The sequence below is a fragment of the Carettochelys insculpta genome, chromosome 1, assembly GCF_033958435.1.
Source record: "Carettochelys insculpta isolate YL-2023 chromosome 1, ASM3395843v1, whole genome shotgun sequence".
NCBI lineage: Eukaryota > Metazoa > Chordata > Testudines > Carettochelyidae > Carettochelys > Carettochelys insculpta.
Window position 1 is genome coordinate 48818056 of NC_134137.1, and position 24627 is coordinate 48842682.

The following is a 24627-nucleotide window of genomic DNA, read 5'->3' on the forward strand; positions in this document are numbered from 1 at the left end:
CTGTGGATAGATTGAGTGTAGCTCCCCCTGGACTGCAGCAGGAGAGCAATCTAGCTAATTAAAGGAGACTTGGGCTACTTCTGAGTCTATAAAGAGCTGCTAATATGAAACTAGGAAAAGGAAAGACGGAGGCTATGTCTACACTAGGTGGGTTCTCAGATATGAGACGATCATTCCTGGGACAGATTATGCTGGTGGGAGAAATTTGTTGTGCATTACTGGGTGAGAGGAAAGAAGTTAGAAATGATTTCATCTTTGTATTTGCATGCACCCAACCACTCTGGTTAGATATGCAGTAGGCAGCAGTATTGCTCAAAATAATCAACTTTGGCTGTTGTTGGGTTATAAATCACTTCACTACTGAATTCAGGGGTAGTGAAATGCTATTACCAATGCTGTTCACATTACTGGAACATGGAGAAGCAAGAATAAGGGGGTCACCCTCAGCTGAAAGGACCCAACTACCCCAGCATCTTGAACACCAGAGCCCTATGAAAGTTAAGAGGGGTGAGGATGGGTATCCCAGCCAGCAGTGAGGCTCCTCCTAAGGTCCTCCCTCAACAGACACACGCTTCATGAAGAATGAATTAAATAGGCTTCATGAGGAAACTATTTATTATTTTTAAAATAATCAATCTGAGCTGAAATCAGATGTGTTAGGATTAGGTTTCTGCCCTGCCTGGTAAGAGCTAAAAATTGCAGAGAGCTGAAATCACTTGAGATGTGACACTGTATATGCACTGCCTGCAGAGAGTTAAAAATTACTAAAAGCCTGATGTGCTGCAATGGGAGCAGAGAGGCAAGTGGCAGTAGACCATGACTGATAGTTGGCTGAGGAATGAGTGGCAAGAGTGGAGAGCAGGTGGTCCACAGAAGCATATATCAAGTGTCCAGCAAGAAAGAGACACTGAGCAAGTGCCCAAGCAGTGGCACGAGTGAAGTGCCTATTTACCTATCCCTCAGGATGGGAGGTGAACTATGCAAATACACCTATGAACTTGAGCTCTGCACTGACCAGGATATCAACTGTGAGTGGGATGCAGACAAGGGTTGAGTGTGTGAACAGGACTTCTGGGTTGCTGAACTTAAAAACCTGACGGGAAAAGGACACTGCTCACCCTACTTGGGGGTAGAACTTTTATTCAAAATTTATGTTCATGACACCTGTTTGCTGTGTTTTCCCAAATTAATGCCAAGCTACGTCCTTCCTTTCAATAAAAGTTTCTTACCTACATTCAGACTGTGCTTGCGAGGGGGGAAGTACTGCCTCTCAGAGGGACTCTGTGGCGGACTATAGTTTTCCCCAATTACTGAAGATTCAACCAGTTCTGTGTTGTATCAATGGAAAGGAAAACTGTAGATATTGAATCTGATCCTGGTTGCTATTTTCCTAAAACATGTTGTTTTCCCACAGAAGAATCTAAATTCCACTAAGGGATCAGTTTCAAAAGATTCAAAGATTCTGTTCAAAGAAAATACCAAAATTTGGATGTGTAAAGAGAAGTTACTCACCTGTGTAGTAATGATGGTTCTTCGAGATGTGTCCTCATGGGTGCTCCACAGTAGGTGTCGGGCTCGCCCTGGCGCCGCAGCTCGGAAATTCTTCAGCAGTCTCAGTTGGGTCACTCATGCGCCGATGCACGTCGGCTCTTCGCGCGCTTACGGTCACGTGCGCGATCCGGTCCCCGCCAGCTCCTGATCAACCGCTCCGGACGTCTCTGAAAAACACACAAACAGAGCTCCGAAGTGGGGAGGAACGGGTGGGTAGTGGAGCACCCACGGGGACACATCTCGAAGAACCATCGTTACTACATAGGTGAGTAACTTCTCTTTCTTCTTCAAGTGGTCCCCGTGGGTGCTCCACACTAGGTGACTACCCAGCAGTAACCCCCCCCGAAAAAGGAGGTGGGTACCCGATTTATGAGCAGCTTGCCCGTGAAAGGACTGCTGTCAACACGCGTGTATCCTCATCAAGCATCCTGTGCATGGCGTAGTGCTTGGCGAAGGTGTCATAGGAAGACCACGTCACCGCTCTGCAGATATCTCTCAGCGCAATTCCTTTGAAGAAGGCCGTTGACGCCGCCATCGCCCTAGTGGAGTGGGCCCTTGGCGGAACTGGCAGAGGAGTCTTGCGAAGCTCGTAACACAGTCTTATGCATGACATGATGTGATTTGAAATCCTCTGCGAAGATAGCGCTTCTTTTGACCTGGATGCAATGGACACCAGGAGTCTGTCCGTTTTCCGGAAAAGTTTAGTTCTATCGATGTAGAAGGCCAGTGCCCTTCTTACATCCAGTAAGTGCAACCGTGCCTCTTCGCTCAAGTTGTGAGGCTTAGGATAGAACGAGGGCAACACTATTGGTTCGTTAATATGAAAATCTGAAGAGACCTTTGGAACGAAGGCTGGGTGCAAACGTAAGACCACCGCCTCTTTTGAGAATATTGTGCAGGGTGGTGTGGACATTATGGCCACAAGCTCGCTCACTCTGCAAGCTGACGTGATTGCCAGGAGGAAAGTCGTTTTAATGGTGAGTAGTCAAAGGGGGACCGTAGCCAATGGTTCAAAGGGCGGTCCCGAGACGGTGTGTAAAACTAAGTCTAAACTCCATGACGGCGGTATTGGTTTCCGAGGGGGATACAGATTTAGGAAGCGCGAGACGACAGGATGGGCAAATATGGTTGATCCATCCTCTTCATGTCGAAACGCTGATATAGCCGCCAGATGAACCTTTATAGAAGATAGAGAGAGTCCCTTTTGTTTGAGTTGTAGCAGATAGTCCAGAATCATAGGTATGGTGGCGTCCCGGGGTGTCAGCTGCCTGGAAGAGCACCAATCGGAAAAATGCAACCATTTGTGTTGATAAGTCTTTCTGGTGGAAGTCCTCCGACTACATTCAAGGACTTGTTGTACTCCCTCTGAGCATGTAGTCTCTAGGGTGCCGAGCCCTGGATTAACCATGCTTGTAGCCGGAGTCTTTGCAGGTGCGGGTGCAGTATTGAGCCCCGAGCCTGTGTGAGAATGTCCGGTACTGTTGGTAGGGGAAACGGCCGATGCTGTGCCATGCGTAGAAGCAGTGGGAACCATTGTTGCCGGTCCCAGGTTGGGACTATGAGTATCATGCGTGCTCTCTCCCTTTTGGCCTTCTCCAAGACCTTGTGTATGAGTGTCATGGGAGGGAACGCATAAAGTAGAGGGCCCTTCCATGGGATCATGAAGGCGTCCCCCGAAGACCCCTGTCCCATGCCCGCTCTGGAGCAGTATCGGGGACATTTCTTGTTGTCGTGAGTGGCGAACAAGTCGATCTGGGGAAAACCCCATCTGCGGAACACTTGGTGAAGCAGGTCTGAACGGATCTGCCACTCGTGTGTGGGTGCAAAGTGTCTGCTGAGCTGGTCCGCCTTGACGCTGTGGACACCCGGTAAGTATGAAGCCTTTATGGTTATATTGTTGGCAATGCACCAGTTCCACAGTCGGACCGCCTCCACACAGAGTATACGAGACCTGCCCCCCCCCCCGCCCCGCCGCCGGTTTATATAAAACATGGTGGTGGTGTTGTCTGTATTTACGCTGACTATTTTTCCGCGCAGATAATTCTGAAAATGCCTGCACGCATTGAACACTGCTCTGAGCTCTAATATGTTTATGTGCAGTGTCTTCTCTGCGGGGGACCATAAACCTTGAGTGGTTTTGTTGTCCATGTGTGCCCCCCACCCCGTATGGGAGGCATCTGTTGTAATGAACACAGTAATTTGTGGTTGGCAGAAGGGCACCCCGTTAGTAGATTCTTGGGGTCTACCCACCATGTTAGTGACCTTCGTGCCTTTGTTGTAAGTGACACCATCTTGTGAATGGTATGGATTGATGGTTTGTATACGGTTGCCAACCAATGCTGCAATCCTCGCATGTGCAGCCTGGCGTTTTGCACCACAAACGTGGTGATCGCCATATGCCCCAGTAGTTGTAAGCACGTTAGGACTGAGACAGTGGGGCTGTATGTTATTAGCTGTACGAGAGACTCGATGGCGTGAAAACGGGCATCAGGTAAATATACCCTTGACATGACAGAGTCTATCTGAGCCCCTATAAACTCTATATTTTGTGTGGGGTCAGTCTTTGACTTTGAGAAGTTGATGATGAGGCCCAGTGACGTAAATGTGTTTGTGGTGATGTGTATCATCTGTAATACTTCTGCCTGGGAAGCTCCCTTTAGCAGGCAATCGTCCAGGTACAGGAAGATGAAAACACTCTGTCTGTGTAGGTATGCTGACACAACCGCTAAGGTCTTGGTGAAGACTCTGGGCGCTGAAGAGAGGCCAAATGGAAGGACTCTGTACTGAAAATGATCTGTGCCGACAATAAACCGGAGGAAGCGCCTGTGTGCTGAATGAATTGCGATATGAAAATATGCATCCTGTAAGTCGAGGGCTGCAAACCAATCTCCATCGTCTAGTGCCGTGATTATTGAAGCCATTGTAGTCATCTTGAAGTGCTGTTTGCGTAGATATTGGTTGAGTGCCCGTAGATCCAAAATGGGCCTCCACCCTCCTGTCTTCTTCTCTGTCACGAAGTACCTGGAGTAGAAACCTTTGCCTTGAAATTGCTCTGGTACTCTCTCCACCGCCCCTATGAATAGGAGGTGGTCCACCTCCCGCCTTAATTCCGGTAGGTGAGAGGGGTCTCTGAGAAGGGGTGCAGTGGGAGGATTTGGTGGAGGTAATGATTGGAAGGGGATCGTGTACCCCGTGTTTACAATCTCCAATACCCACTTGTCCGAAGTGATGCTTTTCCATTGTGGGTAGAACGGCTTGAGTCGGTGATGGAACATGTACTGAGATTGGCACTGAGATACGGTCTTAGTTTCGCGACCCTCGACATACCCGTCAAACCTACTGTCTTGTATTTTGCCCTGAGGAGGCATTGCCTTGTTGAGGTTGACGTCTAGGGCCCTTGTAATGTGGTTGTTGATGACGTCCCTGATCATACCCCCGTTGAAAATGGGTACGTTGCAGTTGGTAACCATAACGGCACTGTTGAGGATAAAACTTTTTCCTTCTGTATGGTGGCGTGTATATCCCCAAAGTCCGAAGTGTCGCTCTGGAGTCTTTGCTCGAGTGTAAGACTGAGTCGGTTGATTCGGCAAATAATTTTATTTTGTCAAAGGGAAGGTCTGCGATTTTCATTTGTAGCTCCTTGGGAATGCCGGAGGTGTGAAGCCATGACTCCCTCCGCATTACAACCGCAGTGGCTACAGTGCGGGCCGCTGTGTCCGCCACATCCAATGCAATCTGGACGCCCGCTCGAGAAGCCACATAGCCTTCTTGTACAATGGCCTTAAGGATCGGCCTCTTATCCTCCGGGAGGAAGTCCATGAGGGCAGTAAGTTTGGAGTAGTTGTCGAAGTTGTGGTTCGACAAATGAGCAGCATAGTTAGCCATGCGGAGCAACAAGGTAGATGAGGAGTAGGCTTTCCTGCCCAGGAGATCCAGCTTCTTTATATCCTTGTCCAGTCCCCCAGATTTATACTGGGACGATTTGGACCTATGATGAGAAGATTCGACCACTAGCGAATTTGGCTGTGGATGACTAAACAAAAATTCCATACCTTTAGCAGGAACGAAGTACTTTTTGTCAGCCCTTTTGTTGGTAGGAGGAGCGGAGGCAGGAGTTTCCCATATATTAGTGGCTGCCTCCATGATTGCATCGTCCAATGGTATAGCTATTTTAGAAGAGGACGGGGTCCTGAGATTTTTAAGGAGCTTGTGGTGCTTCTCCTGCACTTCCGCCACCTGAATGTCTTGAGATTGAGCTACCCTTTTGAACAGCTCCTGGAATTGTTTAAGGTCATCTGGGAGAGAAATGTCCCCAGGAACCACCGCTTCGTCTGGCAAGGATGAGGAAGCATCACTGTGGTATCTCTCCTCCAATTCCTTGGGATCCTGGCTGTATTGATATGATTGTCCTTTTGAAGCTTCGAGGTGGGGTTCAAAATCTTTTGATCCAGCCTCTGATTGGGAAACTTGCGGTGTTCCCCCAGGTGGAGGCTGTGCACTGTGGTGTTGAGGAGGAGTTGACGGAGATCCATGGTGAGATGCCGACCTCCTATGCTGATGCCCTGTATAATGGTGGCGGTCATAGCAACAGGGACAGGGGCCCGGTGATGGGGACCTGGACCATGACCCAAAGATGTAAGGGTGATGCAGAAAATGCCGTGACCATCGAGATGACACCGACGTAGGGGGGGAGCCTCTGTGAGAATACTCATAGGGGTCTCTGCTAGATGATGGAGAGAAGCATGCAGCTCCATGAGATGGACTCTGAAGAAAAGGAGATGGACGTCTGTGGCAGGCTGAAGGTGTTGCTGCTCGTCGAATCTCCGGTGGTGATCGTGGTGATAAAGGCAGCGCAATTACCTCAGGGAAGGGGCTGCGGTGCCTGGTCTTTGTTTTAGCTTTTGCTCTTTCAGGTGGTCTTATCAGTGCCGGTGGACTTGGTACCATAGCAGGGGCCGTGCTAGTTTCCGCTGCTCCCGATGCCATCGTTGCTGGTGCCGTCATTTCCGGTTCCGCTGGGAGTGCTTCACTTGGTGCCGCAGTAGCCGGTGCCAGTCTGTCCAGTGCCTGCACGGCTCTCGGCGCTGTCTCCTTAGTAACTGTAGGCCCTTGGGCGGGTACACGCGCCGCGGCTTTACCAGCAGAAGAAGCCAGCGTGCACGGGCCCTTCGTTTCACTCGTCCCACTCCCAGAGGTAATGGGCAGGGATCGAGCAGGAGAAGCTCTTCTCTTCTTCTGCACAGAGGAGGTCAAAGAGGCAGCCTTCCTCTTGTGCAATCCTGAAGAGCCCTCTGTATGCAGCGTCTCTGATGAGGCAGGTTGAAGAGCTTTGTCGAAGAGCAGCATTTTCAGCCTCATTTCTCTATCTTTCCTAGCCCTATTCGTCAGCTTGGAACAATGGGAGCACTTCTGGGGAACGTGTGTCTCCCCGAGGCACCGGATACATCTGCTATGGCCATCCGAAGCAGGCATGGCCTCCCGGCAAGATTCACACTTCTTAAAGCCGGGGGGATGACATTGTTCAAGTTTAACTCTGTGAGTCCTTAGGTGCTAACAGCACACTTAACAGTCTATTCGTTAAACAATAGCAACCGTTGGCTTTGGAGGCTTGACAAAAACTAGCGGGCCTGCCCGGAGGCGGCCGCTGCAGTCCTTAAAACAGTCTTTACTTTTAAAACGAACTGTAACAAGGTAAACTAAACTATAAGAACTATATAACTGCTAACTATTAATATTATAACTATTAACATGAGAAAAAATAGGATTTATCTGTCTCGGGCGTTGGAGCCGGAGAGGATTCCATCTGCAGCCATTGGCGGTTGAGAAGGAACTGGCGGGGACCGGATCGCACACGTGACCGTAAGCGCACGAAGAGCCAACGCGCATTGGCGCATGCGCGACCCGACGGAGACTGCTGAAGAATTTCCGAGCTGCGGCGCCGGGGCGAGCCCGACACCTACTGTGGAGCACCCACGGAGACCACTCGAAGAAGAAACAAAGTTTATCCAAACTTTGGAAAGTTCCATAGCAATCTCTGTCATGTGCCAACGGCCCTCACTATCTTCCTTCTGATATTTATCCAAGTTTTACACTACTGCTGAACAAATCAGGCATTTTAATCTCTTTGATTATTAAAATGTCCCACTTTAAGGCTCTAGCATTGTGGGTTTTAAAGACCAGACCTAAGCTGCTGTTCTGGATGCCAAACTCGAACTCATGACTACTTCAGGAGAAAATACCCCATCTTGCTTGCTACTATTTACAATTAAAGATTCATTTTCTTGGCCAGTTAGTGTGTATAATTATTCTTACAAGTACAGAACAATATGTTTCTCATATTTCCAGTTAATATATGTATAGTCTTTTCAAAATTTGTTATTTTAATATTTCAAACATAGGCACTCAATAAAACAACCTATATTTTATTGATGAATTGGGGGCAGATTCTCTGCTGATCCAAGCAGATGCAGCTCCAATCGTTTTAATACTGCATTTGAGTTACCCAGTTCAACATTCATCTGCATTTCCTACTATAGATAAGCTTTTACATCAACAGACCGGCCCAAATCCATTCAATTCAGACAGAACACTCATTGAGACATAAATATGTTTAATAAAGTACTATTAAATAATGATAATGCAGCAGCTCCTCAGGTCCTGTCTCAGGAAAACTCTTCTTAAAGCCAATGGGCTACTTCCTGTCTAAGGACTGAGTAACAACTAAGCAAAAATCTCAGCACTGGATCCACCAAGAATGATTACTGTGGCACTCTTATTAGAGGTGCATTTGCTAAAACTGTATGTGATTCACTGGTATGAAGCCTTCCTGTTTCCCAAATTAAATAAATTATACTCACATAGTCTTCTATAATCTCTTTGATGCCAGCAACAGTTAGAATAAATAGCAATGGCACCAAGGTGGTATATCTTCCTGTTGGAGATACATCTGGAATTTGCTGTAAAGGAATTAAAAAAATAAGTGTTTTTTGCAGCAAGTATGTGTTTCCTACAAGGTAAAGTTTAGAGTTTTATGTATGGGACTACAGCAGCATGCATAAGGGATGAAACCCTCATCGACCCACCTATACACTGCCCCATGTATGCCAGGTCTTATTCTGATATAATAAACTTTGAGATGATTCAAACAGACGCCATTTTCAAACCAATTAAAAACATTGTGTCAGAGATATGTTTCCTTCTTCCTCACCACCTGAGGCCTGGTCTACACTAGGGAACAAAGTCAATCCCATATACGCAGTTCTAGCTACATCATTAGCATAGCTATAATCAACATATCAGGACTGACTTTGTTCCTTAGTGAAGACTGAGGCTCTTTGGGCTCGTGCCAACATCCTTTAATTCACATGATAGTGTGGAGTACCAGGGTTGCCAGCTGAGCCTACAGAGATCAGTTTTGCTGTGTCTTCACAGATGCAGCAAAATTGAACTCCAGAGGATCTATCGCGGCATGTCGAAGGCCAGGTTAGTAAAGTATAGCGTATACAGGAAGAGCTATAGTTAGCCCCGGATCACTGAAATCTTTAAGATTCAGGACTAGAAATGAAAATTTTATAAACACTGAAAGTAGAGATTCTCAGCTTCTCAAAGGTTTATATAGGACCTACTTACAGTTCTGAAAGGCCCTGAGATACCAGCCTTTTAATGATAACATTATTTTGCAAAGGAAAACTATCATAGGCCACCTCAGAATTTTGACAACTATACTACTTATAAATTTCTCTCTCCCTCTCGAGCTTGCACAGTTGAAGTCATTCAGGTGATATAAATTAACATACTCCATTTTCTTTATTGCACCTCATGATTATCTGGCCCCTATAACTAAGACAACTTGGCTTTAAAAGCACATATATGCAAAAAGGAAACTTTTTTATTTAGTCTTCTTGGTTAATTTAATAGTGATTTATGGAGAAATTAGCAACAAAACTTCCTGTAAAATTGGAATTTACTTTGCAAACAGCTTTTAAAAATTCCATCTACGCTATAATTTCTTCTGTTTAAAGTTTTGTGTATCACATTGTGATAATGGTGATTTCTTTACCAGTTATTCTACTATATTTGAGACTCTTGAATTTTTGTCTTCTAGTTTCTTTGTAATTACACTGGAATTTCTTTGAATCTAAGGTAAAACGATAAAATCATACCTGCAGTAAGGCAATGAAGAGGAAGAAAGCATTAGCCGCTTTTCTGATCTGCTCATATAGGAATCGAGGTAGAAATGTCACCACGCTGTACTTGGCTGTACTGTAGGTTCAAATTAAAACAAAACAAAACTTCGGGGTTAAAGCACAATACTTTACTTATAAGCAAAACCCCTGCTCCCAAAACACTGTTGAAAAATTATGGCAAAGTCACTCTACAAAAAAGGTGTTATGAGGTAGCAATGACGTTCACTGTTCAAAATAAATACAGGAAGTTGTGGATAAACATTAAGGAAATGCAGTTCTCCCTTCTGAGGGAGCATATACTGGAAACTGAAGGCTGGCAGAAAGGCAGGAACTCTTATCATTATAACAAATATCATCTGATGGTACAGTCACAAAAATAAGTTTACCTATTTAAAATATCTATCCAACCTCTAACACTATAGGAAGTTTTCTCCAACACTTAAACATTTGTATTTCACTAGCAACCTAATTCATAAAACCACTTGAGCATGTGCTTATCTTTAAGCACGTGGTTAAGTCCAATTAAAACTACACTGATTAGTATCTTAACCAAGAACTATATAAGGGATAATAAGGGATTATTATAACCTGGAAATTTCACAATGCCATTTTCTACAGAATTAACAGCTATTGTAATTAGGAAAATGTACTCAACAATTTACAATTTGCTTTTTTTATATACTCTGAGTCACTTCTTGGCTAAGAGCTGACCTAGTATGCTGAAATCAAAGCCATTCATTGTGATCACTAAGCTACTAATATATAGCTATATATATAAAAATTTTGGAATTATCCTTGCTGATTATTTTGTCTAGCAACATCTTAAAATAACTGTACCACTGGAACAATAACACAAAAGGTGATATACATGTAGTCATACCTACAGATTATGAAGAAATCTCATTTCTCAGATAACTGGTGTAGTTTTCTCTGCTAGCTGTATATTGCATGGCAAGTAACAATAGATGTTGCGATACAAGTGAAACCATGTCACCTTCAGGAGAAAAATCTGTAAAGCTTCAGACATTATACTGTTCAGTTTTGTAGTGAGCCATGACAACACTAAACACAGCTGACACTGACAGGTGAGCAGAGCAAGCATACACAGAAAAGAGGAGCTCATACTTAGATGGCTCCCTGCCCCTCCCCGCCCTCCCCCTGAACAGGATCCCACAACTGGGGCTGCCGAAGAGCTGGTACTCGGTATCAGCATGTACTGCCACAAAAAAAAACACTGGAAATATGTTAGGGAAGTTCCTGCAGTACGACGCATTCACTTCGTGCTGCTCAAGTAATGCAGACTGATTGGGTTCTGCACATAAATGATGAGGGAAGATTTATCCTTAGAGAACGGATTTCTCTTTTGACATAGACTGAGCTGGCTCCCATACCAGTCACCCTTTCTCTATATCTCAGCAGAGCTCTACTACACTCCCCTGGAAAATGGTATCCAGTGGCATAAACTAGAGAAGGAATGTTGTGGCCAGACTGGTGCTGAATAAGGGAGCTAGCTGTAACTGGCTCCCTGATGACCTCCTCTTTCCCTTATAGGAAGCACACCTTGAATGCAGGAGAGAATTCAGCCCTTTGTTTTTAAGCAGTAAATTGAGGGAGAAAAAATTATATTATTGCACAATTTTAATGTTGTGTAATTAAGCTTCCTTGCACTTTTACTGAAGACTCAGGTATGTTTATCAATACTCTAATATACATGGTACTTAGAGAAGAATATTTCACATATATCCATATTTTTGTTTTTTCAAATATAGAAAATAGTCTAGCTAAGGAGAGCAATTCCAAGAGTCTTCTACTTTCGGTCACCACAGAGACAAACAAGCCAGGACACCTCCCTTTCCATCAAATACCAGTTTGGTACAAATGTAATCCTTGTCTCAAAACACAAACAGGAAAAGATCTGATTTATGAAAATGAGTGTAGGGTTGCATTATCAAAGAATGAATCGAGATTTAAAATGGGCTTTTTCACTCCCCCAAGAAAAACTTCAAAGTAAATCCGTACAAATAATTCTACATATATCCTAGTTGAATTGCATAGTTACTCCCAAAACTTCAAACAGAAGTGTCTAGGGAAAACATGTGCAATTGGAAATACTCTCACCTTGTGAAACAGCAAATCATTCCGAATGGCATATTTGCAAGTATTTTAAACAATCTAAAGCAATTTGTCACCCTGCCTGTTGATGTATGAAACTGCCAACTTGTTGTCAAACAGAATGAGGACCGACTTGCCCCTGACCTGGGGAAGAAATGCCGTACAGGTGAGGCAGGCTGCTCTCACCTCCCTGACATTGATGTGCAGGGAAAGATCGCCCCTTGACCACATACTTTGCGTCTGCATGTCTCTTAGCTGGGCTCCCCAAATGTCTGATGCTGGAGGATTGGTAGCAGCCTGGAGAACGGGGCCCCAGCACAAACCTCCTCCTCCTGGGTCCAACAGTCCAGGGAGCTGAGAGCATCAGCAGTGAGGGGGATGCATCACCACTCTCACATGCATGAAAGCATGGTTTGTGAGTCTGCACCAGCCACATCTGAAATGGGTACATGTGGAACCTGGCGTGCTGAATTACATAGATGCACGCAGCCGTTAGGGCCAAAAGGCGCATGCAGGCCCTTGCCGAGTTATCAGGAACGTCCGCATGTCGCGGACTGCTGACCTGATTACCTGGGGAGGGAGGGGAGGTCTTGGCCACCATGGAATCCAGAGTGGCGCCCACAAACTCTATTACTGGGGTAGACACCAGAGTCAATTTGGGCACATGCAGAAGGAAGCCCACTTCCTGAAAGAGTACCAGTACAAGGGTGATGTGTGTCTGTACCTGGCTGGCAGAGCGTTCCCGCAGTAGCCAGTTGTCAAGGTATGGGAACACCTGGACCCTCCAGCTTGACTGAGACTCATCAGGAATCATCCTGCAGCTGCAGGCTAATCTAACACCTGCTGTGAATTAAGCTCCTGCAGCCAATTAGGGCCTGCTGAACCTTTTTAAAAGTTCTCCCTCAGGTGAGGAGCAGAAAAGGAGAAAGGGGATGGACCAGGGAGGAGAAAAGGTCTGTGAAGGAGAGTTTGCAAGAAGAATGGCTTGCTCCAGCTACCTGGAGAAGGTACTTGGGAAGCATCTGGGAAAGTGGCCCAGGAAGAAAGCTGCTGCACAAAGGGAGTCGGCCCCTCCAGCAGAGGCTACATAGAGCCCTGGGGTCAGAATCTGGAAAGAGTGGGAGCGGACTGGCTTCCCCCCAAGACTGCCCCACACACCCTGGGGTCAGCTCCAAAAGGGCAGGAGGAGACTCAACATACAAGAGGGGTCTCCCCAACTATTGACTGTGCCAGTGATGAGAATGGCTCAGTGAGCTGTGACCTGGGCCTCGGGGAAAATAGGAATCAGAGTAAAGGGACCCAGCAAGCTTCTGAGGCATTACTGTAATCACCACAAAGTGCAACACCCAAGAGGAGCTGCTTGGGTCTTAGTTACAAGGTCCAAGATGGGATAGAACCCACCCTTCACCTTGGGAACCAGGAAATATCGAGAATAAAAACCCATACCTACCACTTCCCAGGGAGCCATCTCTACTGTTCCCAGGGCCAGGAACTGAAGCACCTCCTCCTGCAGGAGAATCTCATGAGAGGGGTCCCTGAAGAGGGACAGGGTAGATGAATGGAAAGAGGAGAGGGAAAGAGAGGGGATAACATACCTGCCTCCCCCATTTCTAGGACCCAATGGTCTGAGGTGATAAGATTCCCAGGCCCGGGGGAAAGGGAAGAGGCCCCGTCCCTTTTGTGTCTCAAGTCTGGCAGACTGTCCTTGAGCGTACCCTCAAAGCCCCTAGCATGGCCCTGACGATTTACTGGGCGGACCCTGGTTCTGGTCCTGGATTGACCAGAGGCAACACCTAACATTCCTCCCACTGCCATTTCTGTTGTGGCAGCGTAAGTCGAGACATTGCATTGCCGGGCCTGGGTCTGACACCAGTGCCAGTCAGAATGCCGCCTCCAACAAGATGATTTTGAGGTATGACTCTCTTTCCTGCTTGATCTGAGGTTTGAAAGCCTTACAGATCTTGCAGGCCTCAGACAAGTGAGCCTCACACAAACACCTGCGGCAAGCAGAACGCGGGTCACCACAGGGCATAGGCTTCTGGCAGCTCTTACAGGGTTTGAAGCCCTGAGGACCATGCATGCTCTGCTGCAAGTGTTGGGTGTGCAGGTCAAGGACTGCAGTGTGTCCTTAAAACTATCCTAACAGAACTCAACAAGTACTTAACAGCAACTTAAGAACTGATAACTGTAGCTATTGAGACTGGAACAAAGAAGGAGTGACTACAAAAGGGTGCTTACTAACAAGAGCAAGAGCACATTCCAACAACCATCACAGGCAGTAAGAAGGAACTGAGGGGTAAGGGGTTGGCAGGGGTATATATTGGCTGATGTACTAGCACCACTCCAGGAGGCTCCCCTGCTGGCCTGAGGGGTATTGCTAAGGGAAAAATTTCCGACAGCGCATGCCTACATGAAATGGACCTGAGCCAGGACTCGAACAAGAATCCTTGTTATTAACATAGTAGGTGTCACATCACCAGAAATAGTATCATGAATAGCCTGTACCAACAATTCCATCTTTTGATTTTGTTTTTCCCTGATTTGACAGTAAGAGCAATAAGGAGTAAGAGCTGTCCAACCATTTTTTGATTTTCTGGACTATTTCTATTAATCTGAATGTAAAATTACTTGACGTCCAACAATTAAAAAAAAAAACCTACCTTCTATCCCACAAAATCCAAGTGTGCGTGAGTGTGTTTGTGTGTGTTTGCTTGCTAGCAGCTCTCACTAAAAGCACAGTTTCCACTATTTCCAGGCATGCTAGTATTCTTTGGGACAGCCTGCCCACAGCTGTACTAGTCAAGCAGCATTCATAATGAAGCCCCTTGAAGCCATCCCCTGAAGACTAAGAACACAATATCTGCATGAGTCAACACAGTACCTGGGACAAAATAATTATTTTTAACTAGCTGTTTTCCAAAGGAACCAACCTGTGCAGCGCTTTTAATCCAAAGGGATTAAACTGTTTCACCAATCTCCACCGTTAGGAGACACACCACAGCAGGACCCAAAACTCCACCACACCTGAGCTTCCTCCTCCTTCCCCCACCCCCGCATGGGCCCATGACATTTTGACAGAACACTAAAAAAGCCTTTTTTCTTTTTCCACCCCCCCACCAATGATGTTCTCTGAATCTTACGCGTTTTACATAGCTGCTGGGAAAACCTGCTGAAATTGTATCACTAAAGCACAAGAAAGTAGGCAGGAATTTTGTGGTTCAGGTTTTGCCATAGACAAGTTGTTTAAATACTTCAGATAAACACGCAAGGGCTAAGCTCTACTCTGACTTCATCCTGTGCAATCTCACAGTCTCCAATGAAGTGACATGGCAGGTAAATCAGATTGAAATCTAAGCTCTGCAGTTCAAAAGGAAAAAATCAAAGACGATTTTGGAAAATACTAGCATCAAGTCAGCACCTGCTATAAGATAAACAACAGTGTGGATAAGTGGTCAATGGCAGCCAAACAGAGAGGTGTTCAAATATTCCACTGGAAAAGATCTGCCTCCTTAACATCTGCTACATATTTTACAACCAATTATGCTCTGAATTATACCACTGAAAATCTGGAGAAAGTCCACCGATCATAATGAAACTACTTTAGATATACTTGTAGCCAGACAAAGTCTCCCCCTTACAAGCCAGCTTGCTCGTTGCCGCCCCCCCCGCCACCGAGGAGCACACAGGGCACGGAAATGGCTGCTGACAGCACAGTCTTTGATGCCCTCATTGAGGCCCAGATATGCTAGCTTATCGTGACCCTGAGAAGCAGAAAGTACAGATGGAAGGCTAACAGGCCAGACTGTCAACAAGGGGGGGGGGACCCTCAGAAATCACCCCAGCTGGCATTGATCAATATGATGCACACACACAATCACCCAGAAGGGGACGTGCCCCGCCCGCACAAAAGAATGTCCTGTACTCCTAAATTGCTTATCTCTTGTCTTACAAGTGCAAACTAAGTAAGAAATGCCCTTGTAACAAACTGGCGTCACAAAGACAGACCAGTATGATCTGGCACCATAGATAAGAAAGAGAATACGTAACCCAAAAGGGGTATAAAAGATGGGCCCAGCAGAACTCTAACTTTGAGTGCATCTCCACCAACTTCCTGCTGGTCGGATCAGGTGATTGCCTCCCGAGGTCCACAACTGGGGACGCCCAACCTTGTATTCGTCTTTCCACGGAATTGAGTGACCGATCCAGCTTGGCTACGCTGGTATCGAGAGGCACAGAGAGGGTAAGATACACCCATGCTAGGTCTCTGACTTTTTTTGTGCACAGCTAAAGAATTAGAGCTCTGTAACTAGTATCAAGATATCATTGTGTTAGATGGTAACAGATATCTTTGTATTGGATTGTAACGTAACTTGTTAACACCTGTACTTTGCTAGCATATAAGAAGTAAACAATAGTCTTTTGTAACCGCACGCTTATAACTGTAGCTTAAATAAACTTGTAACTAGTTAAGATCCAAGCCTAACCATTTTGTTAACCCTTTTGTCACTGCAACACAGCCGGCACAACAAAAAGAACTTTGACCATTTGGTTACTACAGCCTGGCCGTGGGTGAGAGTGCTAGGAGCTGCCTGCTCTAACAGTAAACAAACTGGGTTGCTTAGGACCCAGGGGAGTACCTCACCACACGTTACCCAGCCACCGGCTAACAATACTTCAGTGCAGCTGAAAACAGAGCCTGGCCCACTATCTCCACAATAATGCACTACAATTTTCTAAAAGCAGCTAATGTATAATTTGAAGAAATTACTTTCATTCATTCAGTTCCATACTACTCCTAAGCACTACTGACAAGTCATCATTATGATAATATTCATACAGATACTAGCCAGCATCAAAAGCTGTGTTTTTGCATGCAAGAATGATTCTTCATTTTCCAGTCACAGTATATTTTTATACAATTAAACAAATTTCTATTTTTATATTTCCAACAATCTATTCCCTTCTCACAAAACAAATATCCTGTGCCAAGATATTACAAAACTAAGCTAAACTGAATTATCCTTCAGTGTCCACAAAGGTTCCCAACAATAATGCAGGTACATAGAGACTGCACTTTGCATTTCAGACAGGTGGATCTGGAGATAAATGGAATTTGTTCCTTTAAACCAGGGGTGCCCAACATGTGATCCACAAGCCAGAATCGAGCCCGCATAGTCTTTTCATCTGGCCCGTGGAGCTGGCAGCGGGACCATTTTGAAAGCTGGCTGGATTCTGATTTCAAAAGAGCAGACTGATTCCAAAAGAGCAAACTTCAACTCCCTGAGAGAACTGATGGGCAGGATCCTTTGGGAAACGAAGATGAAGGGGAAAACAGTTCAATAGAACTCGCAGTATTTTAAAGAAGTCTTGCTGAAGGCACAGGAACACACCATCCCACCACATAGTAAGAAATGCAAATATGGTAGGCAACCAGCTTGGCTTAACAGGGAAATCCTGAGGCAGCTTAAACTCAGAAAGGATGAGTACAAGAAATGGAAACATGGACAGTTGACTAAAGAGGAGTATAAACATACAGGTGGAGAATGCTGGGGAGTAATCAGGAAAGCGAAAGCACAATTGGAACTGCAGCTGGCAAGGGATGTGGAGAATAACAAGAAGGGTTTCTATAGGCATGTTAACAATAAAGGGGTTATCAGAGAAGGTGTGGGGCCAGATACGTAACCTAGTGACAGATAATGTAGGAAAAGCTGAAGTACTCAATGCTTTGTTTGCCTCAGTTTTCACAAAGTCAACTTCTACATGACGGTCCTAGACAATGCAGTATGGGAAGGTGGAGAGCAGCCATCTGTGGAGAAGGAACAAGTTCTCAGCTATCTAGAAAAACTAGATGTATACAAATCCTTGGGTCTGGATTTAATGCACCCAAGGGTACTAAGGGAATTGGCAGAGGTCATTGCTGAACCTTTGGGCCATTATCTTTGAAGACTCTTGGAGACTGGGGGAGATACCGGGTGACTGGAAAAAGGCAAACATAGTGCCCATCTGTCAAAAAGGAAGGAAGGAGAATCCAGGGAACTATAGATTGGTCCGCCTTACCTCAGTCCCTGGGAAAATAATGGAAAGGATCTTCAAGGAATCCATTTTGGAGCACTTGGAAGAGAAAAAAGTGATCAAAAGTAGCCAACATGGATTCACCAGGGGCAAGTCCTGCCTGATCAACCTGATTAGCTTCTATGATGTGGTAACAGGCTCTGTGGACAAGGGGAAGTCAGTGGATGTGATATACCTTGACTTCAGAAAAGCTTTTGATACAGTCTCCCACAACATTCTTGTCCATAAGTTAAGGAAATATGGATTGGATCCTTGCACTATAAGATGGATAGAAAGCTGGCTTGACAATCAGGCCCAACAGATAGTGATCAATGGCTCAATATCTGGATGGCGGTTGATTTCAAGCAGAGTGCTGCAAGGCTCGGTTCTGGGGCCAGTGTAGTGCAACATCATTGTTAATGACCTGGACGTGGGACTGGATTGCACCCTCAGAAAGTTTGCGGATGACACAAAACTAGGGGGAGAGGTAGATATGTTGGAGGGTAAAGAGAGAATCCAGAGGGACCTGGATAAATTGGAGGACTGGGCCAAAAGAAATCTGATACAGTTCAACAAGGAGAAGTGTACAGAGTCCTGCACCTGGAGCAGAAGAATCCCAAGCATTGTTATAGGCTGGGGACCAACAGGCTCAGCAGCAGTACAATGGAAAGGGACCTAGGGGTTATGGTGGAGGAAAGGTTGGATATGAGTAAACAGTGTGCCCTTGTAGCCAAGAAGGCTAACGGCATACGAGGGTGCATTAGGAGGCGCATTTCAAGCAGATCTAGAGAAGTAGTTACTCCCCTCTAGTCCGCACTGGTGAGGCCACATCTGGAATATTGTGTCCAGTTTTGGGCCCCCCACTATAAAAAGGATGTGGATTTGCTGGAGCAGGTTCAGTGGAGGGCAATACAAATGATTAAGGGGCTGGAGCACAAGACCTATGAGGACAGGCTCAGGGATTTGGGCTTGTTTAGTTTACAGAAGAGAAGATTTATGAATGATTTAATAGCAGCCTTCAACTTCCTGAAGGGACTTCTAAAGAGGAGAGTGAGAAACTGTTCTCAGTGGAGTCAGATGACAGAACAAGGAGGAATGGTCTGAAGTTGAAGAGGGAGAGATGTAGGTTGGATATTAGGAAAAACTACTTCACCAGGAGGGTGGTGAAGCACTGGAATGCATTGCCTAGAGAGGTGATGGACTCTCCATCCCTCAAGGTTTTCAAGTCCTGGCTTGACAAGGTCCACTCATTTCTCCTCCAGCTCCGTGCCCTGCTGTGCTGAAAGAGTAGAAGTCAGTTTAATTGTTTTAATGGCCGGCAAGAGGGATCTAGCCATTAAATCAATTGAACTGAGTTCCATTATTTCAGTGCAGTAGAGCAGAGAGCTACCTGCGCTGCAGGTGGGAGAAGGGAAAAGGGGGGGCTTGGGGAAGACACACAGTTGTGCAGAGAAGGAGAGAGTGGCCCAGTGAATGTGCTTGGGGGCAGCATCACACAGAGCTCCTGGGTGAGGTAAGTTAATCCTGGGTTGGGACTGTGAGGGGTTAAGCCTGGTGGTAGGGAAGTGGTTTGGGGCTGAGCAGGGTGAAGCCTGGGGACGAGAGGGCAGGTTCGGGGATGAGAGGGATTAAGTTTGGGGATGGGGGGGTTGGGCTTGGGGCTATTTTGTGTTCCATCCCCAGAACATGTAAAAAATTAACATGTGGCCTCCAATGATCAAAAGGCCGGCCACTCCTGCTTTAAATTGAAACAATCATATTTACAAGGGACAGACCTCTGGGATCCATCTTCCACCCTCACTGGCTGGAGGAGTTTTATTTAAAATATGGATAATTTGGGAGCTCTCAGCCTGGATGTTCTTTAAATTTGTCCCCTACAGGCTGCACTGAGAGAAAATTACATGAAAGCCAAAGAGGGACACTTGTATTTATACCTAGCCCATGCTGATGAGCCATGATTTAAGACCTCTTGTCATAAACATTCACCCCACTGCTGTCTATTTGATATTTCAGGTCCATTCTTGTATTTGAACATACTATGTTTTATATTTTAAATGTAATACATTGTGCCCATAAATTAAGTCAGAACCGGGCTGCAGAAGTGGCACTGCTCAGTACCATCATTCAAAAATCTAGATTTGATTTATGTTGACTTCCCTCTAGGGCAAAATTTTGACATCTGGCTTTTAATTTCCAGGCTCAAACCCCTTCTTTCCGAAGTCCAGTGTCAGAAGAACAGCTCCTGTACCATAGCACACAGCCAAAAGCACTGGTGTGTTTAATGCTTGGCCTCCTCTCTTGTTAAGGGTTCTGTTCTGAAAGCAAAATTTGGGAGAAGTTCTTTGTTCACTGAAGACTGTGTAAGGCCTGGGCAGCCCTACAGACTGACCCACTCTGCTCAAGTGGTCTAAGTCTACACAACAGCCCATATTTTGAAATAAGATCTACCAGGTCTAACAGATCAGGTCCTGGCTGTGTTAGATGCCAGGTCTACACTAGATCTTAAAGTCGATTGTAGATATGCAATTTCTGCTACGGCAATTGCATAGCTAGAATCAACGATCAACTTATCTGACCATCCTCACTGAAAGAGGTCAATGGGAAAAACTCTCTCATTGGCCTCCCTTACTCTTTGCGAGACTGAGGAGTACTGGGGTCGCCTGTTGAGCCCTGATTGTTTGATTTTGCACGTCCCCACCACTGAGCGCGCAAAATCTAACCCTGGAAGATTGACCCTGATTGGGTCGATCTACCAGGTAGCGTAGACGTACAAGCGTTCAGTGTAAACAGACAATATAGGAGTGATATGGGAGTGGGAAAAGGCACAAAGAGATGAAGTGACTTGCCCAACATCACACAATAGCTCCATGGCAGAGAGGGAAATAGAATGCAGGTCTTCTGAGTTCCTGTTAAATACCCTATCCACTGATCTGCACTGCCTCCCTGATTTGGAACCTAGGCAAGTCAGATCAGGCCCTCATATAACCCAATGTCAAAGAGAATAATGAGGCCATGCAAGAAACAGCACCCCTCAACTCTTTCCATATCATCCCTTGGAACTATGGACGAAAACTCTATCACAAAGCCTCAGCCCAGCCTATTACCAGGATCTCACTGCTCCTACTGGCTGCTTTAGAATTCAAACTATTTTTTTAAGGAAGGAGAAATATGAAGGTTGCAGAATCATTAGAAAAATGAGTTCTTATTTTACTAATGATAGCAAGGATAAAGTAACAAGAGTGATGAACCTAAAATGCTGGCTCTGTATTCCAAAGGTACTTTACTAAATGATGCTTCCACTCTATATACAGTGAGAGCTTTAAAGAGCACACAAAGCTACTTGCGGGAGAAGGGGCAGGGGCGATCATTCAAACAGAATTTATAGTTAGTAGGGTAGTAAGTATTACTGTTTTATCCTTAAATGGAACAGAGAGAAAGGCTTCCTTTTTGAGATTATTTATGTGCATTACTCAAATCACTATTTGTGGCAATGGTTATTTTGCATTTTCTTTACACCTGTCATGTTGTTTTGCATTTGATAGATTTGCAAAGGTAGCAAGGACAAAAACATTGCAGCAAGAAGCACTCCAGGACTCCATCTTTGTTTGAAACATACGCACCCACATCAAATCTGTCAGTTGGTATTATGGTGATAAGGACCAATTTGAAAGCCACAACTTAGACTGACTTCTGGTCAGGAAAGGAGATGGATGTGGACTGAATTAGGATGATATAGTAAGGCAAGGTTAGTCCTTCAACGTGGGTGTTTTATTTACTTATTTATTTATTTATTTATTTATTTAGGTACATGCCAGATGAGCAATTTTGCCATTGGAACAGGTAGGAAGCAGATTTGCAAAACATTGTGGTGAAAGTATTACCAAGATTCAGGGAGTCTTCCCCTTCCAAGAAATGTTGAAAAAGATGCGTCTAGGCAGCTCTGATATTATCTGGGGTCCTGGGATGGGATCTATTTCAGCTTTCCCAAACATCAGCCGCTTAAAACCAGCACATCCTTCACAATCATTCTCCTAAGCAGCACTAGCTCTGAACAGAAACTTCACCGCTGTCTTTCAACAGCTGATCCTCTCATTCTTTGCATTTTTCTTCACAGCTCAGCCCTCCTAATTTGCTTATCTATTGTCTGAGCAAGTTTCATTCCCAGTGTTAACCTACTGAACTCATTGGAGAATTAACCTGTAGCTGACGAGATGTTAGAAGAAAATACAGTGGAGAATCTATAGGATTGATCTGCAATATCTTGTATTAGGACTCTGTATTGTAATTTTCAGGGATTGGTCCTATGAGCCCAATCCCATACTCCTTCACACAAGAAAAAGTCCCATGGAAATCATTGGAGGTTTTCTTCTGTAAAGAGCGTATTATTAGGTGACTTGTTCTAAGGACACACAAGAACAATATTTCAACTGCAGCATGTGCTAAATTCACATTTTTTTAAGTAGCTCAGTGATGGAGTAAGATCACTTTGAAGAGTGCCCTCCCAAATATCCTGAAGCAGCATTCCACAGCTGTACGAGAGAGGAAGGGCGAAGCTGAGCTCCCACCTCACATACGTCTGAAAATCGTCTCACGTGTCACTCCTGGCACCCGTGCAAGGGGTTGCTAACCCCTGACCCAGAGCATGGTGCTATTCATTTAAGGGATTATAATAAAACATCATTAGTCTCCAACAAAACAATGGTAGAGAGCTAAGATTAAAGGTGTGTTTCAATCAAATCCATCTAAAAACAACACTGCATTTTAACAAAACTTGTACACCTTTAAAAAGCAAAACAAACACAAACAAGTTTGAAGTGAGCAGACAAAAGACCCTGCTACTTCCCTGCTAGAATATGCTAACTTTCACAACTTACCCCCAACCAGCTTGCACCATTTGTCTCCTTTCATTGGTCCTTCAATGGAAATGTGCTTTTGAACATACACCACTGATTTTATATATAGCTTATTATATATTGTCTGTATATAAAGATGTAGTAAAGATTTAAAAAATAATATAGTCCCAGAACAAACTAAGTCTTTTCTTCTTACATTCTCTTAGTAAAAGTGTGTTGACTGTTGTGTTATAATCAAGTGTCAGTACAAACAAATCTCACAAGTTTGGTTATTTAACTCTGACTATTATTTAGCAATCAGTATTTTGGGAGTTATATTGTGTAGGTGACCAGTATTCTTGTATTTGGGAACTGGAAGCCTGAGTAAGAAATGGGATTTTATTAATCAGTAATTTATTATTTGTTCATTTGTCAGACTTCAAGGGGAAATTTAAGGGTAGCTGGGTAGTACACGTTGACTCTCCCTAATCTGGATTTCCCTGCTCCACCATCATCCATGATCGAGTGGATTCTTTGGGACTGGAGCACCCACTGGGAAAAACCGGCAGGCTAGGGACAGGAGTGTTTCAGGGCCTGGGAAGAGCGGAGCCTGGCAACATGGGGCAACAGAGTCCAGTGTCCTGAGAGCTGAAAGTTGAGCCACAGTGCCCTGGTGGCCAGCAGCAGAGAGCTAGAGACAGGGAGCGGAGCTCTGGCACCCCTGGGAAAGGAGGTACAGGTACCCCTGAGACCAACAGTTGAAAGCAATCAGGCCAGAACTGATCTCACCTAGTTTAGCAAATTCCCTTGCTCGGGACCAGTCAGGTCTTGTATTTGCTGGACCAGTGATGTTCAACCTGAGTAAATCAGGTGGAATGAGAAAAGGATGTAGGACTAAAAGTCAATGGGAAACCTCTGGAACTCTTAACAACCCATTTCATAAGATTTGTGTTTTACAAAAAGGATAGAACAATTGTAAATAGGGTTGGCATATAAGTCTCCTAGGAGGGGAGCTCTGCTCTGACAAGTCATCAGAGGCTAATCAAAACAAGCCTATCCTCCTTCAGCAGCTCCACAGGAGGTGTGTGTGATGGAGGGGAGTTATACCTGTGTGGGATACTGGGGTTGTGGGGAAGAACGGAAAGGGAGCCTTTTATCTATATTGAAAACCAACTGCTTTTAATTAACTTTAACATAGATAATAGCTTCTGCTTTTTCATGTCCACTTTGTTCTCCTGCCCCCTACTTGCACCATGCTGTACACTCATCATTCCAGACAGTCCCCAATTCTATGTATTTCCCCACCGCATCCCCTTCCTGTTCTCCTACTCCATGTACCTGTTCCTCCCAAGATTCCTGTATTCCACAGCTTCAGGCCACCAGGTCTCCTAGTCCCAGTTGTGCTTACTCCCCACTGCCTCATGCCCACCTGTGCATTCCCTTCACATTTCTCACCTCATCCCCACAACCCCCCTTCACCCACCCACCCCGAATTCTTGCTTGGATTCAATTAACAGGTCAGTATTAAACATTACTCTGAGTGCAACCAAATATACTCTCATGAAAGGGTGGCCCAGGCCATTGCCACAGGCAACAAAGACAGAAGGGAGTTCTATGCAAGACTAAAGGAACACAATGCTGCATCCTGTCACTTGATGGGAAATGTGCAATTTCACGGGGACTGGTTTTTTTGGTTTGGTTTGGTTTGGGTTTCTTTGGAAAGTGGTTGGGGGGGGGCAGATTAGGACTTTGAGGATAAAAACCAGACTTATCAGAGTCATTAGCCTCTGTTGTATAATACAGGCCTGGTCAGATCATACTTATCTAGACCTGAGTTTGCAACAGCTATACATTTATGTAAAGTTACTGACTGCAATGAGACTATTCACATTTAA

At 45.1% G+C, this 24627-nt stretch overlaps 1 protein-coding gene across 1 annotated transcript in view; it reads right to left on the reverse strand.

Moving 5' to 3' along the window:
• ATP8A2 (ATPase phospholipid transporting 8A2) overlaps window positions 1-24627 on the reverse strand; it is a 556173-nt gene that overhangs the window by 515347 nt on the left and 16199 nt on the right. The window contains exons 2-3 of the mRNA XM_074985625.1: window positions 9714-9813; window positions 8409-8507 (exon numbers count right to left, since the gene is read on the reverse strand). Coding sequence (XP_074841726.1) covers window positions 8409-8507; window positions 9714-9813 — 199 coding nt within the window. The remainder of the gene's footprint in view (window positions 1-8408; window positions 8508-9713; window positions 9814-24627) is intronic.